Raw genomic sequence first — 17,928 nt, 5'->3', positions numbered from 1 at the left:
ACTAAACCAGGAAGAAGTCAAAACTCTGAACAGACCAATAACAAGAGCTGAAGTTGAGGCAGCAATTAATAGCCTACCAACCAAAAAAGCCCAGGCCCAGAGGGGTTCACAACCGACTTCTGCCAGACATACAAAGAGGAGCTGGTACCACTCTTTCTGAAACTATTCCAAACAGTACAAAAAGAAGAAATCGTTCCCAAATCATTTTATGACACCAATATCATCCTGATACCAAAACCCAGCAGAGACTCAACAAGAAAAGAAAACTTCGGGCCAATATCCATGATGAACATAGATGCAAAAATCTTCAATAAAAGACCGGCAAATTGATTGCAACAGCATATCGAAAAGCTTATCCATCATGATTAAGTAGGCTTCATCCTGGGGATGCAAGGCTGGTTCAACATACACAAGTCTATAAATGTAATCCACCACATAATCAGAACCATAATGATTATCCCAACTGATGCAGAGAAGGCCTTCAACAAACCAACTGCCCTTTATGCTAAAAACTCTCAATAAACTAAGTATTGACAGACGTATCTATTTACAACAAACCCACAGCCAATATCATACTGAATGGGCAAAAACTGGAAGCATTTCCTTTTAAATCTGCCACTAGACAAAGATGCCCTCTCTCACCACTCCTATTCAATATAGTATTGTGAGTTCTAGCCAAAGCAATCAGACAAAAGAAAAAAAAAAGGGTATTCAATTAGGAAAGGAGGAAGTCAAGTTGTTTCTATTTGCATACGACATGATAGTATATTTAGAAGAACCCATCCTCTCAGCGCCAAATCTCCTGAAACTGATAAGTAACTTCAGCAAAGTCTCAGGATACAAAATCAAGGTGCAGAAATTACAAGCATTCCTATACAACAATAACAGACTTAAAGAGAGCCAAATCAAGAAAGAAATGCCATTCACAATTGCTACAAAGAGAATAAAGTACCTAGAAATAAAACTAACAAAGGATGTAAAGGACCTCTTCAAGGAGAACTACAAACCACTGCTCAAGGAAATAAGAGAGGAGAGAAACAGATGGAAAAACATTCCATGCTGATGGTTAGGAAGAATCAATATTGTAAAAATGTCCATACTGCTGAAAGTAATTTACAGATTCAAAGCTATCCCCATCAAGCTACCTATGACCCTTTTCACAGAACTGGAAAAAAACACCTTAAACTTCATATGGAACCAAAAGAGAGCCCACATAGTCAAGACAATTCTAAGGAAAAAGAACAAAACTGTAGGCACCACACTACTGGACTTCAAACTATACTACAAGGCTACAGAATCGAAACAGCATGGTACTCTTACCAAAACAGAGATACAGACCAATGGAACAGAACAGAGGCCTCAGAGGCAACGCCACACATCTACAACCATCTGATCTTTGACAAACTTGACAAAAACCAGCAATGGGGAAAGGATTCCATGTTTAATAAATGGTGATGGGAAAACTGGCTAGCCATGTGCAGAAGGCAGAAACTAGACCCCTTCCTGACACCTTACACTGAAATTAACTCCAGATGGATTAAAGACTTAAACATAAGCACTAATACCATGAAAACTCTAGAAGAAAACCTAGGCAAAACCATTCAGGACATAGGCATATGTAAGGACTTCATGACTAAAACACCAAAAGCATTGGCAACAAAAGCCAAAACAGACAAATGGGATCTAACTAAACTCCACAGTTTCTGTAAAGAAAAAGAAACAATCATTAGAGTGAACCAGAAACCAACAGAATGGCAAAAAATTTTTGCAATCTACCCATCTGACAAAGGGCTAATATCCAGAATCTACAAATAACTAAAACAGATTTACAAGAAAAAAACAAACCCTTTCAAAAGTGGGTGAAGGATATGAAGTTATTTTTCAAAAGAAAACATTTATGAGGCCAACAAACATATGAAAAGTGCTCATCACTTGTCATTAGAGAAATGCAAATCAAAACCACATTGAGATACCATCTCACACCAGTTAGAATGGTGCTCATTAAAAAATCTGAAGACAACAGATGCTGGCGAGGATGTGGAGAAATGGAACACTTTTACACTATTGGTGGGGGTGTAAATTAGTTCACCCATTGTGGAAGACAGTATGGCCATTCCTCAAGGATCTAGAAATAGAAATACCATTTGATCCAGCAATCAAATTACTGGGTATACAGCCAAAGGATTATAACTCATTCTATTATAAAACACATGCACACGTATGTTCATTGTGGCACTGTTTACAATAGCAAAGACCTGGAACCAACCCAAATGCCCATCGATGATAGATTGGACAGGGAAAATGTGGCATATATACACCATGGAATACTATGCAGCCATAAAAAACAGTGAGTTTTTGTCCTTTGTAGGGACATAGATGAATCTGGAAACCGTTATTCTCAGCAAACTGACACAAGAACAGAAAAACAAACACCGCATGTTGTCACTCATAGGCGGGTGTTGAACAATGAGAACACATGGACACAGGGAGGGGAGCATCACACACTGGGGTCTGCTGGGGGATAATAGGGGAGGGAGAGCATGGTGCAGGGAGGTTGGGGAGGGATAACATGGGGAGAAATGCCAGATATAGGTGAAGGGGGGATGGAGGCAGCAAACTACATTGCCATGTACCTCTGCAACAATCCTGCATGTTCTGCACATGTACCCCAGAACCTAAGGTGCAATAAAATACATATTAAAAAAAATTAGAAAATATAACTGAATAATCATGAATAATTAAGTATCAAAACATATAAGATCAACTAGAGCTGCACTTGGAGGAAAAGTTACAGTCTTTAAGAAAAGAAGAATGCTTAAAATCATTAGTCTAACTATCCATTTCAAAATGTTAGAAAAATAAGGCAAGTTAAGCCCTAATAATCAAAAGCATGCAGCCATAATAAATCACCAAATAATGTTTTTTACAGCAACATGGATACACCTGGAGGCCATTATCCTAAGCAAATTAAAGCAGAGACAGAAAACCAAATACTGCATGCTCTCACTTAAAAGTGGCAGCTAAATATTGGATTCACATGGACACGAAGATAGGAACAATAAACACTGTGAATTCCATAAGCGGGGAAGGAGAGAGAAACGCAAGGGTTGAAGAACCACCTATTGAGTATTATGTTCATGTCCTGGGTGACGGGATCACTAGGATACCCAATCTCAGCATCATGCAATATGCCTATGTAACTGAATCTAATAATAATAAGCAGAAATAATATAAAATAAATATATGAAACAGAAGGGATAAATAAATCCACAAGCTTTTTCTTAGAAAAGACCAAAAGAACGTATAAGTTTTTGATGAGATTGATAAAGAGGAAAAAGAGAGTCACAAATAACCAGTATCAGAAATGATGAGGAGTCTAACACTACATATCTTACAGATATTATAAAGATTATAAAATGATAACATAGATAAGTTTATGCCAATAAATTTGAAAATATATAGGAAATGGAAAAACTCCCAGAACAATACAAATTCCAAAACTTACACAAGAAGATGTGCAAAATCTAAATAGTTTTCTATATAGATTTATAAGTTCAATCTATAATTATGTCTTCATCAGTGAATTTTACAAATAATTTAAGAAATTGTTGTACTCTCACACGAATTCTCCCAAAACATTGTTCTAATCTCATACAAATTCTTCTGGAAAAAAATTTAAAAAATTTTTATATTTTGAGGCAAAAATGATCTCAGTACAAAAATGTGACAAGGAAAACTACAAAAAAAAGAAATATCACAGGTCAATGTCACTCATAATGTAAAAATCCTTTGATATACATAGATAAAAAATTCATAAGCAAATTATTAGCAAACAAAATTAAGTGATTCCTATAAAACGACACTGCTCATAACCAAGTTGGATTTATTCTAGGATCGATAGTTGATTTAATATTCAAAAATCAACCAATATAATTCAACGTAATAATAAAGAGATTTCAGTAGATGCAAGGAAAGTTTTGTATACTCAATATTCATTCATGATTAACAAACAAACAGATATTTGGTAAACTAGGAAATAGGATTTCTCCAAAATACCTAAGCAAACATCATACATCATGAAATTTTGAAAATTTTCCCATTGTCATCAAAACAAGAATGGCTGCTTAAATGACATCTCAGATTTCTATTTAATATCTTACTGCAGGGCCTAGCTAGTACAATAAGGAAATTAAATAAATAAAAGACGCAAGAAAAGAAAAAGAAGGACCAACATAGCCTTAATTTACAGATGTAAAAAAAATTCTAATTAAACAGTAAGTTAAAGATTGCTGATACAAAGTCAAGACACAAAAATAAATTATATTACCACTTACCAAAACAAATTTTAAAAGCACTATTTGCAATGATATTAAAAATATTACATTCCTAGGAATAAATCTATAAAACATATATAAAATATGTCACTAGAAAACAATAAAACATTTTTGAAAAGATTAAAGATTAAAATACATGGAATATTCTGTGAATCAAAAGACTCAATATGATAAAAATGTCAGTTTTCCTCAGATTGATCTATAGTATACAGTGAAACAATCCCAATAAAAATTCTGTCAGGTTTTGTGTACACATGTGTGTAGCATGGTAAGCTGATTTAAAGGCCAAGAATAGTTGAGACACTATTAAGAAAGAACCAGCTGGGATAACTTGATCTATCAGTCGTTAGAATATATTATGATTCAACACTAATTAAGATGGTGCAGTCTTGATGATTTGAGCCTCCTACTCAATTCAAACAAATTGTACCGAGTAGGAGGCTCAAATGCATATCACACATACACGGATACTTGATTTCAAATAAATAAGGCATTATGGAACAATGGGAGACGGGTCTTCACCAAATGGTACTGGGTCAATTGAATATCCATAGATGGACAAAAACATGAAATTTAATCCGTATCATCTAATGTTAATTGCAGATATAACCTTTTCAACAAACCTTCTAGAATATAATATAGAAGACTATCTTCATGATGTTCAGGTTGGAAACAATTTTGTAGCACATACAAAAAAACTAAACATTACAAAAAGACCAATAAATTGGTTTACACTAAAAGTAAGAATTTCTATTCCTCTAAAGATCTTTCTTTTTCAGCTTTATTGAGGTATAATGACAAAATAAAAATTGTATACATTCAAGGTAAATGATGTGATGTTTTGACATACGTGTTGTGAAATGACTACCACAATCAAGCTACTTAATACATCCAATATCCATCACCTCACATACTCTGTGTGTGTGGTGAGAATACTAAAAGATCTTATCTTTAAGATGAAAATCCAACCCATAATAGTGGAAGAGGATAATGACAACACTTAAAACTGACAGAGAGTTTATGTCCAGAATATATGAACACTTTTATAAATCAACAAAATAAAGACTTTTAAAGTATGAGTGAAAGACAATGATACTTCAGAGAAGAGGCTATCTAAATTGCCAACAAACACATAAAAAGTGGCTTGACTTCATTAGTTATCCAGGAAAAAAGAATTAAAACTACAAAAAGTTAATATTATACTCACAAAAATGGCTAAAATTAAAAAGAACAACAATACTAAGGATTGGCGAGAATGTGGAGAAACAGCAACATTTATACCCAGCTGTTGAAATGTCAGTGGGTACATCCACTTTGGAAAATGAGCTGGCAATATCCACAAAACATGAACCTCTCTCTGTCTCTCTCTCTCTCTCTCTCTCTCTCTCTCTCTCTGTATCTAACAGAAATGCATATGCAATATGAGTCTAATGTTAAGTACTAGAATTTCATATCAGCATTATTTGTAATAACAATTCCAATTACAAACAACAGTAGAATGGGTAAATATATGCAATAGTAAATGAATAAACTATATTTATAGGAAGTAACTTGAATATATGTTACAAAAATCATGCTGAGTAAAAGAAAGCCAACACACAAAAATATATTTTGTACATATGTACATACTGTATATTATGTTAAACACTGGTGAAACTAAACAACAGCCTTTAATTCAGGATATTGGTTAACCTTGGAGAGGATAAAGGAAATAGTGGTTGAGAGGGGACACAGAGAGCTTCCAGGGTACTAATGTGCTCTAGTCTTTGGCAGGTGCAATGACTAAATTCACTGAGGTGGTGTTTGCTGCTCTCTCTATATATTATGTTACACACACATACACACACACACGCACGCACTTAAAAGGAAAACAGACTGACAAAATTGGCCAACGATTACAGTGTACAGGACTCACATAATTCCTCTACTACCAAGTTACTTTATTTTAGCTTGCAAATAATAAAGAGGAAATTATTCATATACAGAATCTTTCCATTAAAATAATATTTCCTCTTATTATAATCACCAACTATACAAAGAGCATATGCAAAATGATTAGTATTATTTAAAACAGAAAACTGTGCTTACACCATATTCTTGATTCTTCCATGTGACTGGTATATTTCATGCTTCAGTTGACACACTGTGAAAAAGGATTATAGTATAAACAATATTGTTTCAAAGACTGCTTCAGCTTTTTTTAAAAAAAAGATTTCTTATTTTGAATTAAAAAAATAATAATTTGACTTGAGAAAGCATGAATTGGACCCAAAGGAATAAAATTGTGTTCCTACTAATGATGATTTTGTTTCAACACATAACATGCCATATTTCAAAAACTGAAATATTTTTGTGATGACCACTTGAGAGACTTACTTGGTGCCATGCACAATTTCTGATAGTCTTGCTTACAAGTGGATTTTTCTAAGAATTTCATTTATTATCTAAATCTCTGGAGTGGTGAAAGGAAACCTGGAACAATGGATCAAAATTGGGTGGACATTTCTGATTTCACAAGTATCCTCTAGGGAATGTCCTTTAGAAGAGCATCAATTTCCATCCACCTTTTTATCACAGGCAAACTTCTGATCACCTTCTCCATTCTCTAACCACAGATATTTTATATATGACAAATACTAAATAAAGTTTGATTTACACAAAATTATTGCCTCAAAAAATGTAGCTGTTAGTCCAGAGTCTCTTTCAGCACATATAATAATGGGTGATGTGTGATAGGCCACCCTTACTGCCCCTTATCTCCTCCAACTATAGCATATATTTTATATATATATATATATATATATATATATATATATATATATATATATATTTTAATAAGAGTATGGCTACAAAATGACAGCTCCTCTATATGTAACAAGGTAAGATAAATTTCACTTCATGCCTAAAATACCCTCTCGTGTTATTTATCTATAATCTTCACATTGTTCTGGAACCAGAGTGTAATTTTAAGAACACTTCTTCCCCACTCCTGATGAATCCCAACCGGAAAGACGCTCAATTCCTTTACCCTGAGCCTCTCTCACCCCTTCACGACATCCCTGGGGAAAAAGTATGGAATAAATAACAGAGAATACATTGGTCAGCACTACCCTCCTTCTTGGAAGCTTCCTTCCCTAGTCAATGCAACCAGCTATAACATGAATCCCAGGAATTCATTATTAGAAGCCCCCCTTGGCTAAGACTTAAAAATATATCCAACAATGTGCTGTCTATTAGGAAGAAAGGTAATATTTTGGCCTTCATCTTCACTATTTGTTTCATTTCTCAACTTGTACAGAACCTAAGAAGGGGATCTCTTCAGATACCTATACATACATGAATTTCGATCTTTCCCATAAGAACCTTTGTGACTACACTGGGCACTGGTAATATCTGTCCTTATTAAAATAAAATAATAATTATCTGTTTAACTCATTACCACCTTACATTGAGTATGTAAATGTCTCTGTGTGTTCCTAGTCATCTCATTAGCTAGACTGTAAGTTCTTTCTGAATAGGGAACATGTTTTCTACTTATGTATGTTCTACACAGGATTTAAGAGATTTAATACTACACATTGATTGAAAAAAGAAGCAATTTTTTTTTCCTGGAAACTATTATGTAATACAGTTCCTTCTGGAAACTATATGTAATACAGTTGATCGCAGAGTGGTAAACATTTTGTTTATTTGGTAGGGATGAGCAATAATTTTAAACTATTTTTAATAATTAAAAATTGATACTTTGGATCATTCCCTTTTAAGTAAATCTTTACAAACTGAATTGCAGCTGGGTGTGGTGGCTCATGCCTGTAATTGCAACAACTTGGGAGGCTGAGGTAGGAGAATCACTTGAGCCTAGGAGTTTAAGACCAACCCGGGCAACATAGTCTCAATCTCTAAAAAAATTTTTTTAATATGTGTTCATGGTGGTATGCACCTGTAGTCCCAGCCACTTGGGAGTATCCCTTTAACCCAGTTATTTGAGCCTGTGGTGAGCTACGATCATATCACTGCACTCCAGCCTAGGTGACTGAGTGAGACTCTATCTCTAAAACATAGACAGGAAAAAATAATAAGGAATGGTTCTAGCAAAGTGGCTTAGTACTTAAGTTAGATACAGTAAGAATTGCTAGCACGCCCTTTTAGCATGTTGCTCAGGGCCTATTTCTGGGAATGAGCATGTGTCTTAAAGAATTTACAGGGTTGCTCAGGATCTATTCCAGATTGCAACATCAGAAAGTTTTATCGGGTATTTTTCGATCTTACTAAGAGTTAAGATTGAAAACTCAAGAAATAAAGGATATTGGGGTTTTGTTTTGCTTTGAAGATTAAAATATAAACATTTTATTCCCTTCAACTACCATTTTCAGTTTTGGGGTACTTGTGCAGAATCTGGATAGGTAAATGGGTGCCACAGTGGTTTACTGCACAGATCATTGCATCACACAGGTATTAATCCAAGCATCCGTCAGCTATTTTTCCTGATGCTCTCCTTCCACCCTCACACAGGTGCCCAGTGTGTGTTGTTCCCCCCACCATGTGTTCATGTGATCTGATCAATAAACTCCCACTTATAAGTGAGAACATGCACTGTTTGGTTTTCTGTTCCTGCATTAGTTTGCTGAGAATAATGACTTCCAACTCCATCCATGTCCCTGCAGAGGACATGATCTCATCCTTTTTATGGCTGCATAGTATTCCATGGTGTATATGTGCCACATTTTCTTTATCCAGTCTATTATGGATGTGCATTAGGTTGATTCAATGTTTTTGCTATTGTAAACAGTGCTGCAATGAACATACACATACATGTAGCTTTATAATAGAATGATTTATATTCCTTTTGTTATATACCCATGAATGAAACTGCTGAGTCAAATGGTATTTACGCCTCTAGGTCTTTGAGGAATCACCACATTGTCTTCCATAATGATTGAATTAATTTACACTTCCACCAACAGTGTAAAAGTGTTCCTTTTTCTCCACAACCTTGACAGCAACTGCTTCTTTTTGACTTTTAAGTAATAGCCATTCTGATTGGCATGAGATGGTATCTTATTGTGATTTTGATTTGCATTTATCTAAAGATCAGTGATACTGAGATTTTTTTCATGTTTATTGGCTGCATATATGTTTTCTTTTGAAAAGTGTCTGTTTAAGGTTTTTGCCCCCTTTTTAATGGGATTGTTTTTTCTTGTAAATTTGTTTAAGTTCCTTGTTGATTCTGGATATTAGACCTTTATCAGATAGACAGATTGCAAAATTTTTCTTCCATTCTGCAGGTTGTCTGTTCACTCTGATGATAGTTTCTTTTGCTGTGCAGGAGCTCTTTAGTTTAATTATATCCCATTTGTCAATTTTTGCTTTTGTTGTGATTACTTTTGGCATTTTTGTCATGAAATTGTAGCCAATACCTATATACTAAATGGTATTGCCTAAATTTTCTTCTAGGGTTTTTATAGGTTTGAGTTTGACATTTAAGGCTTTAATCAAACTTAATTTTTGTAAGTTTTATGGAAAAAGTCCAGTTTTAATTTTCTGCATATGGCTAGCCAGTTTTCCTAGCACCAATTATTAGAGAACCCTTTCCCCATTGCTTGTTTTGGCCAGGTTTATCAAAGATCAGATGGCTGTGGGTGTGCAGTCTTATTTCTGGGTTCTATATTCTATTCCATTTGTCTATGCTTCTGTTTTGTAGCAGTACCATACTGTTTTGGTTATTGTAGCCTTGTAGTATAGTTTGAAGTCCCGTAGCATAATGTGATGCCTCCAGCTTTGTTGTTTTTGCTTAGAACTGTCTTGACTATGTGAGCTCTGTTTTGGTTCCATATGAATTTTTAAATAGTTTCTTCTAATTCTGTGAAGAATGTCAATTGTAGTTTAATGGGAATAGCATTTTATTTAATCTATAAATTACTTTGGGCAGTATGGCCATTTTTACAATATTGATTCTTCTTATCCATGAATATAGAATGTTTTTTTCCATTTGTGTCCTCTCTGATTTCCTTGAGTGGTGATTTGTAGTTCTTGAAGAGGTCCCTCACTTCCCTTATTAGCTGTACTCCTAGGTATTTTATTCTCTTTGACAGCAATTGTGAATGGGAGTTCACTCATGATTTGGCTCTCTGCTTGCCTGTTGTTGGTGTATAGGAACGTGAGTTTTGCACATTGATTTTGTATCCTGACACATTGCTGAAGTTGCTTATCAGCTTAAGAAGCTTTTGGGCTGAGACAATGGGAGTTTTCTAGATATAGAGTTATGTCTTCTGCAAACAAAGACAATTTGACTTCCTCCCTTTCTATCTGAATGTGCTTTATTTCTTTTTCTTGCCTGATTGCCCTGGCCAAAACTTCCAGTACTACGTGGAATACAAGTGGTGAGAGAGGGCATCTTTGTGCTGGTTTTCAAAGGGAATGTTTTCAGCTTCTGCCCATTCAGTATGATATCGGCTGTGGGTTTCTCATAAATGGAATCACAGCTACTTTTTATTATATTTTGGTTTTTTTTTATAATAATATATGGAGTGCAGTGGAGCAATCTCGGCTCACTGCAACCTCCACCTCCTGGGTTCAAGCAATTCTCCTGCCTCAGCCTCCCAAGTAGCTGGAATTATAGGCACATGCCACCATCCTGGTTAATTTTTGTTTGTATTTTTAGCAGAGATGGGGTTTCACTATGTTGGTCAGGTTGGTCTCACACTCCTGAACTCAGGATCAGCCTGCCTCGGCTTCCCAAAATGCTGGGATTACAGGCATAAGCCACCGTGCCCAGCCAGTAGCTACTTTTTACTGAATACTTACTATTTTTGTAAGCACTGTGCTGAGTCCTTACAGTTGTTATCTCACTCAGTCCTCTGAGATATATTGCTAATATTTCCAACTTGCAAATGAGAATGCCAAGGCTTAGAGAGGCTATGTGTGGCAGATACTGTTCACTGTCTGCCAAATACCCATTCTGCCTATTTCCTTGCATAAAATACACTGTTTGTTTGTGTTCAGGTAGGTTATGTGTTTAGCCCTAGAAAACAGTGATTTGCCTAGGTCAACAATGACAATCCTGTTCCGTGATTTGAGATACATTTGCTTACTTCTAGATGGAGGTGGTAGTATGACCCAGTTCTTACCAAAAGACACAAGAAGTAGGCTAAAGATTTCCAAGTTCCAGAGACGTTTTTCTTCCTATCAAGAGGACAGATGTGGCCTCTGTCACTCTTCTCCTTTCTTTCTATCTCAAGTGTGTGATAGTTATATCAACTATCTTTGGACCATGAGAGAATGATCTAAGAGTTCTCAGAAAGCCTCTATTAGACTGCTGGACCAGTGAAGTAACCACAGACCTCCAGACATTTTAATATATGAGAAATATAGAAACTTACTTAAATCGATGGAGTAGGAGTTTCTGTTATTCATAGTTAAATTCAATCCTGACAGTTATTGTGAAAATCAGATATGAGAAAGTATTTGTCAGTGCAAGATTTTAGTTTAAAATAAGTGTTTACTGCATGCTACTAGACACTGAGAATTGTAATAAAGCAAATATAGAAGATAAATAAGACTAACACCTTGCCTTCAGGAGTTAGCAATATGCAGAGTAAAATATTAATAAATTAATATAGGTTGAGCATCCCAAAGTGGAAAATCTGAAATCCAAAATGCTTCAAAATCTGAAACTTTTTGAGTGCCAACATGACACTCAAAGGTAATGCTTATTGGAGCATTTCAGATTTTGGATTTTTGGATAAAGGATACTCAACCTGCATAGTATTAGGGGATTACAAAAATGGTGAAGAGATTTAGAACAAAAAAACAAATAAAAATATACAGGATTAAAGTCAGGCAAGTAAAGGCTCCAATGGAGTGACTTTTGAGTGACATGAACTGGTGGAAAAGTGACAAGATTACAGGCCATCAGATGTTACACATTAAAAAGTAAAAAAAATGAGGGAGTTATGTGGTTAAAATAGACAACCATATTTGCATGGTTGCAGTAAAAAGGCTGAGAATAATGAAACAAGAGTTTTTTTTTTAAAAAAGTCAGGAAAGGTGTATGGTGTTGGAGGGATGCCAGAGGACTTTGTATTTAACTACATAGGTTAATGTATATAGGTAATACAGAATTAGCATAAATGCCTATAATTATAGAATGCCATAGGATGGAATATTATTTGGATAACTTTATTTTAGCATAAACTAAAGGCCAGTGGTCCAACTAGGAGCTTCCTGCAATTGAACTAGAATGATGTGAAAAGGGTGAAACTAAAAGTGATAATGTGGAGAAAATATCTGCACTATTCAGGGTTACTAAGTATAAAGAGAAGGAGAGGAGTCAAAATTATACCCAATTACCAATCTAAGAATTGAAAATTTCAAGAAAGAAATAAATTCTGTTCTAAACTGTCCAAATGATTTTGAAAAAAAGATTTCTGAAGAATAGGGTTATTTGTATATTCTATTAGTTGCTGAATGCTGCTCTAAAAAAAATAGACACTATTTTTAATAAAGAGTAAAATCCCTTTCCCTTGTCTTTGGTAAACACCTGAATGTGTTATAACTTAGTAGCTGATGGCTTGTTATCCTCCTTTTGCCAAGGCTACTCTCTATTCGATTTTGTCTCCATATCCATTTCACATGTGATTCTTATAAATTTTAACAGTTGAAAAACAAATAGCTGGCTGAACTCTCTGCTGCAGTCTTTTGGATACTTTGCTTCTTGGTAAATGATCAGTATTTTGATATTGCTGTAGTAATAACAGGAAATGATCTGTTAAAATCTGGATCTCTAGCCACAGATGAATGCCAGTGTAAAGAGGAGAGCTAGTCAGAATAAAGTCTATGAAAAACAGTTTGGGCCATTATTTCTAGAACCACAGGGAGAGAACCGTAATTTGCCCTCAATATTGAAAAAGTGAATACATAGTGGAAGAACATCTTATCGTGATCACTGAACTGCATCAGTGGAAAGCTCATGGCTACAAACTTAGTGATTAAAATAATTGAGATGGTAAATGCTAGCACTTCAAACATAATAATATGAAATACCATTTCCAGAAATAAAAACTCACTCAGAAAACGTTTCACAAGAATACAGAACAATTTTTAAATTGGTCCACTTATAATTTTGCTTCTGTTTGCAAAATAGCAAGCTGGTTCTACTCAGCAGAAAAGACAAGAGGGACAAATAATGGTGGTGGAGATGGTTATGGAATATATAATGTTGAAAAATAGATTGGCTAATAGTAAAAAGTAACTTTAAATTTCATATAAAATTGCCGTGGATTATAGGCATTCTTAGATTTTACAGTGAGGAGTTTTCTCACTATTAGACTTAAGATTTTTCCTGTTGATAAATCATGGTCATGAACAATTAATAAACTGATTCATGAGGCTTTCTCTCTCATCATCTCTCTCTCTCCAAGGCTTTCTGGATAAAACTATACAAAAATAAACTCAACTAAATGGCAGACCACGAAACACAGACAGCTTCTTGTAGAAGACTGGTAAACAGCTTGTATTGCAAAAACTTCCAAATGCCATACTCCAGGGAGTCAGAGTAGAAGACTGGAAGGCCAAAATAAAACGGAGAAAAGAAGATAATCCTGGTTTAAAAGATCTGCAAGGCAAAAATGTTCACATACAGTAATTATATTCCCTAATGCTTTATGTAACATATTTCACAAATTTTATCACTTTAAAAAGCGAATTGAAGAATAAAAATAACCTAGAATTCACTTTAAAATAACATATAATAAACAAATATTTTACTAATTATGAATTTTATAGCAATAACAATTTTCTAAAACACTAGATAAGTTATATTAATCTGTACTAAATTGCTAGTCATAATGGCTAAAGGAACAGAAGGCATGTTTGCTAAAATTACTTTTCAAGATTTGTCAGTGTTTTAATCATTGAACACTTTCAAATGACAATTAATGTACAAAACATCACTTGGTTCTGAATATAAAAATCATCTGTTTAAAATTAATTATTGTTATTCATATAAAAACAATGATAGTCTGGATGCAAGAATAGGCTTGAAAAGCGAACAACTAGCTGATATTACAAATAGTCTTTCCAAAATTTTAGCTCCTTCACAATGTCTTCTTCAGCTTCACCTCTATCTTCTTCAGTCAGAAGTATACTCTCCCTTCTCCTCTCCACTCTCACTCACTGATTAGAGAGCTCACCACTTTCTAATTTCTGGCTTGGTTGGTTAGAGACCTGTTGTTTCCTCAGTAGAGTGTAAGCAACTGGAAGGCCAGGTTTATATTTTTATCTTGGTTTTCCTACTTCATTTATCTTAACTAAACCCAATAGATACACACACACACCAAAACACAGTTGAATGAATAAGTCCTTTTAGAGTTGTGTATTTATTAGTGTTCTGTGACTGTATTATTTTTAAATTCAACATTTTATTTGTTGTTGTTGTTGTTTTTGAGACAGGGTCTCTGCCACCCAGGCTGGAGTGCAGTGGTACAATCATAGCTCACTGCAGCCTCAACTTCCTGTGCTCAAATGATCTTCCTGCCTCTCAGCTTGCTGAGTAGCTGGGGCTACAGGTGCACACCACCATGCCTGGCTAATTATTGTTTAAATTTTTGTAGAGATAAGGTCTTGCTCTGCTGCTCAAGCTGGTATCAAACTCCTGGGCTCAAGCAATCCTTCCACTTGGCCTCCAAAAATGCTAGAATTACAGGTATGAGCTGTTGCACCTGGTCCCCACAATTTTTACATAAAGTTTCTAGTAATCAGTTCATAAGCTGATTTTGAAAGTGTTTTATACCCAGATTATATGTAAAATTAAATTTTTCATATAACTGGACAGTTTGTCCAATATTCAAAAGCACTGACTGAGTGCAAATGAATCAATTTGCTGATATTGTTTTATGAACTCTTAAAATAGTTTTTCCAATCTTGATGTTTTATTCACAGGTCCTATACAATAAGAAATATAGTTACTTCAAATCTAGCATCTTTTAGGTGATTTTTATATGAAATAAGCAGAATGTTATTTTCAAAATCAGTTCTGTTGAGGTATAATTCATATACAATATACAACTGTGTATAAAGTGTATAATTTGATGAGATTTGGCATATGTAAAGACCCATAAAACCATGACTATGATCAGGTTAATGGGTATTTCCATCATCCCCCCCCAAATAGTTCATCCTTTCTTTCTTCTCCTCACTCCCCATCCTATATAACTGATCTACTTTCTGTCACTTAGTTTCTATTTTCTAGAATTTTATAAAAACTGAAAACCACATGTGTACTCTTTTTTAGTACAGCTTCTCCTAAATAACCTTTAGAAATGTAATTGTGTTGTTACATATATCAATAGCTCATTTTTATTGCTGAGTAGCCTTTCATTTTATTCATATACCAAAATCTGTTTAGACCTTCTCCTGTCGATCAACATTTAGGTTGTACTAGTTTTGATGTATTACAAATAGAGCTGCTTTGAAGATGCACATACATGTCTTTGTATGGATATATGTTTTATATTTTGGGGGTAAATATGTAGCAGTGGAATGACTGGTACAAATAGTAGGTGCATGTTGAACTTTTTAAAAAATTACCAAACTGTTTTCCAAAGGGTTTATATATTAATTACAGGCATACCTCATTTTATTTCACTCCACAGATAACTTCATTTTTTACAAATTGAAGGTCTGTGGCAATCCTACATTAAGACAGTCTGTCGATGCTATTTTTCTAACAGCAAGTGCTCACTGTGTGTCTGTGACATTTTGGTAATTTTCTACTTCAAACTTTTTCGTTATTCTTATCTCTTATGGTGATCTGTGATGGGTGATTTCTGATGTTTCTTACTATTGTAATTGTTTTGGGATTCAACATACTGCACCCACATACATATGCTGGCAAACTTACTCCATAAATGTTATATGCCCCTGACTGTTCCATTGACCAGCGGTTCCTGTCTATCTCCCTCTTCTCAGGCTTTCCTAGACCCTGAGATCCAACAATATTGAAATTAGGCCAACTAATAACCTTACAATGGCCTCTAAGCATTCAAGTGAAAGGAAGAGTTACCAGTTTTTCACTTTAACTCAAAAGCTAGAAAGGATTAAGTTTAATGAGTAAGGCATGTTGAAAACTGAGATAGGCTGAAAGCTAGGCCTCGTTCTCCAAACAGCAAAGTTGTGAATAGAAGGGAAAAGTTCTTGAAGAAAATTAAAAGAACTACACTAGTGAACTCACGAATGATAAGAAAGCAAAACAGCTTTATTACTGATAGGGAGAAAGTCTGAGTGGTCTGAATAGAAGATAAAAGCAGCCATAACATTTCCTTAAGCCAAGCCTAATCCAAAGTAAGGCCATGACTCTCTTTAATGTTAGGAAGGCTGAGAGAGGTGAGGAAGCTACAGAAGAAAAGGTTGAAGCTAGCAGAGATTGTTTCATAAGGTTTCGGGACAAAAGACATCTCTATAAAATTGTGAGGTGAAGGGGTTTAAAAATGGCAATATACCTCTGTCATATCTACCTTTGAAGAGAAAAATTGAAAAATTAAAAAAAAATTAAAAATAAAATAGGCAGCATAGAAGCAAGCTGGCCTCACTCCCCCACAGAAAACCAAAAACAAATATTCAGCACCAAGATTTTTTACCAGCAGCTATGCAGAACTCATATATGAGGATGAGACAGATCACAGAACCATAGAGAAGTAAAACAACTTCAAGCAGACGGTAGAAGAATCAGACTTCCACATCCACAATGCCCCTCCTGACAATTCTGCCCTGAACCAAGCTTGCAAAAAGTCTTCCCACAACTCAGTTTCTACACTGGAAAAAATGAGATTGAGGTAGTAGTGTTACTCTGTTTTTGCCTCTCTAAAAATAAATCCTTGAGGCTGGGTAATTTATAAAGAAAAGAGGTTTAATTGGCTCATGGTTCTGCAGACTGTACAGGAAGCTGGTGTCAGCATTTACTTCTGGTGAAGGCTTCAGAAAGCTTAAAATCCTGGGGGAAGGCCAAGGAGAGCCAGCATGACATGGTAAGAGCAAGAGCAAGAGATGGGTTTGGTGCCACACTCTTTTAAAACAATCAGATCTCCTGTGAACTCAGAGTGAGAATTCACTTATCACTAAGGAGACATCAAGTCATTCCTGAGAAATCCACCCCCATGATCCAAACACCTCCCCCAAGGCTCCACCTCCAAAACTGGGGATTATGTTTCAAGATGAAATTTGGAAGGAACAAACATCCAAACAATATCAGTAGTCCATCAGCTTTCCCATCATCTTGGATTCCCTGGCAAGAAACCTGTACCTGCCTTACACACAGGAAGCATCATGACTGCTTGAAGGTATAAATATCCCTGAGGACAAGCAGAGACAAACCAGGGAGGTAGGACTACCATCCCCAGCCCTGGAAACTTGGCTCTGTAACTCAGCTAAAGGAGACACCACATCAGAATGGCTATTCAGCAGCACCATGCTGTAGGAGGTACGTTTACAGGTCCCTTGGGCACAAACCACTACCAGCCTTCCTATACTGCCAGAATAATCCTTTTGGGACTTCCCCCATTTAAGACAGGCAGCACTCCAATAATTTACTAGAGCAGAG

At 35.3% G+C, this 17,928-nt stretch overlaps 1 protein-coding gene across 6 annotated transcripts in view; it reads right to left on the bottom strand.

Moving 5' to 3' along the window:
- The window catches only part of ANAPC10 (anaphase promoting complex subunit 10), a 202,512-nt gene that overhangs the window by 70,284 nt on the left and 114,300 nt on the right, over positions 1-17,928 (bottom strand). For 2 of the 6 annotated variants that reach the window (XR_012516994.1, XM_074396860.1), the window contains exon 5: positions 6,423-6,477. The exons of 3 other annotated variants lie outside the window; for them this stretch is intronic. Coding sequence is in view for 2 of the 3 variants with exons in the window: in XM_074396860.1 (XP_074252961.1) it covers positions 6,466-6,477 (12 nt within the window). In the remaining variant the exon portion in view is untranslated. Of the gene's footprint in view, positions 1-4,469; positions 6,478-17,928 lie in introns of those variants that run through there. One more of the 6 variants, XM_074396859.1, reaches the window with a different exon arrangement.

This window comes from Saimiri boliviensis, chromosome 3 (assembly GCF_048565385.1).
Source record: "Saimiri boliviensis isolate mSaiBol1 chromosome 3, mSaiBol1.pri, whole genome shotgun sequence".
Lineage (NCBI taxonomy): Eukaryota > Metazoa > Chordata > Mammalia > Primates > Cebidae > Saimiri > Saimiri boliviensis.
This window is presented reverse-complemented; position numbering and strand designations above follow the sequence as displayed.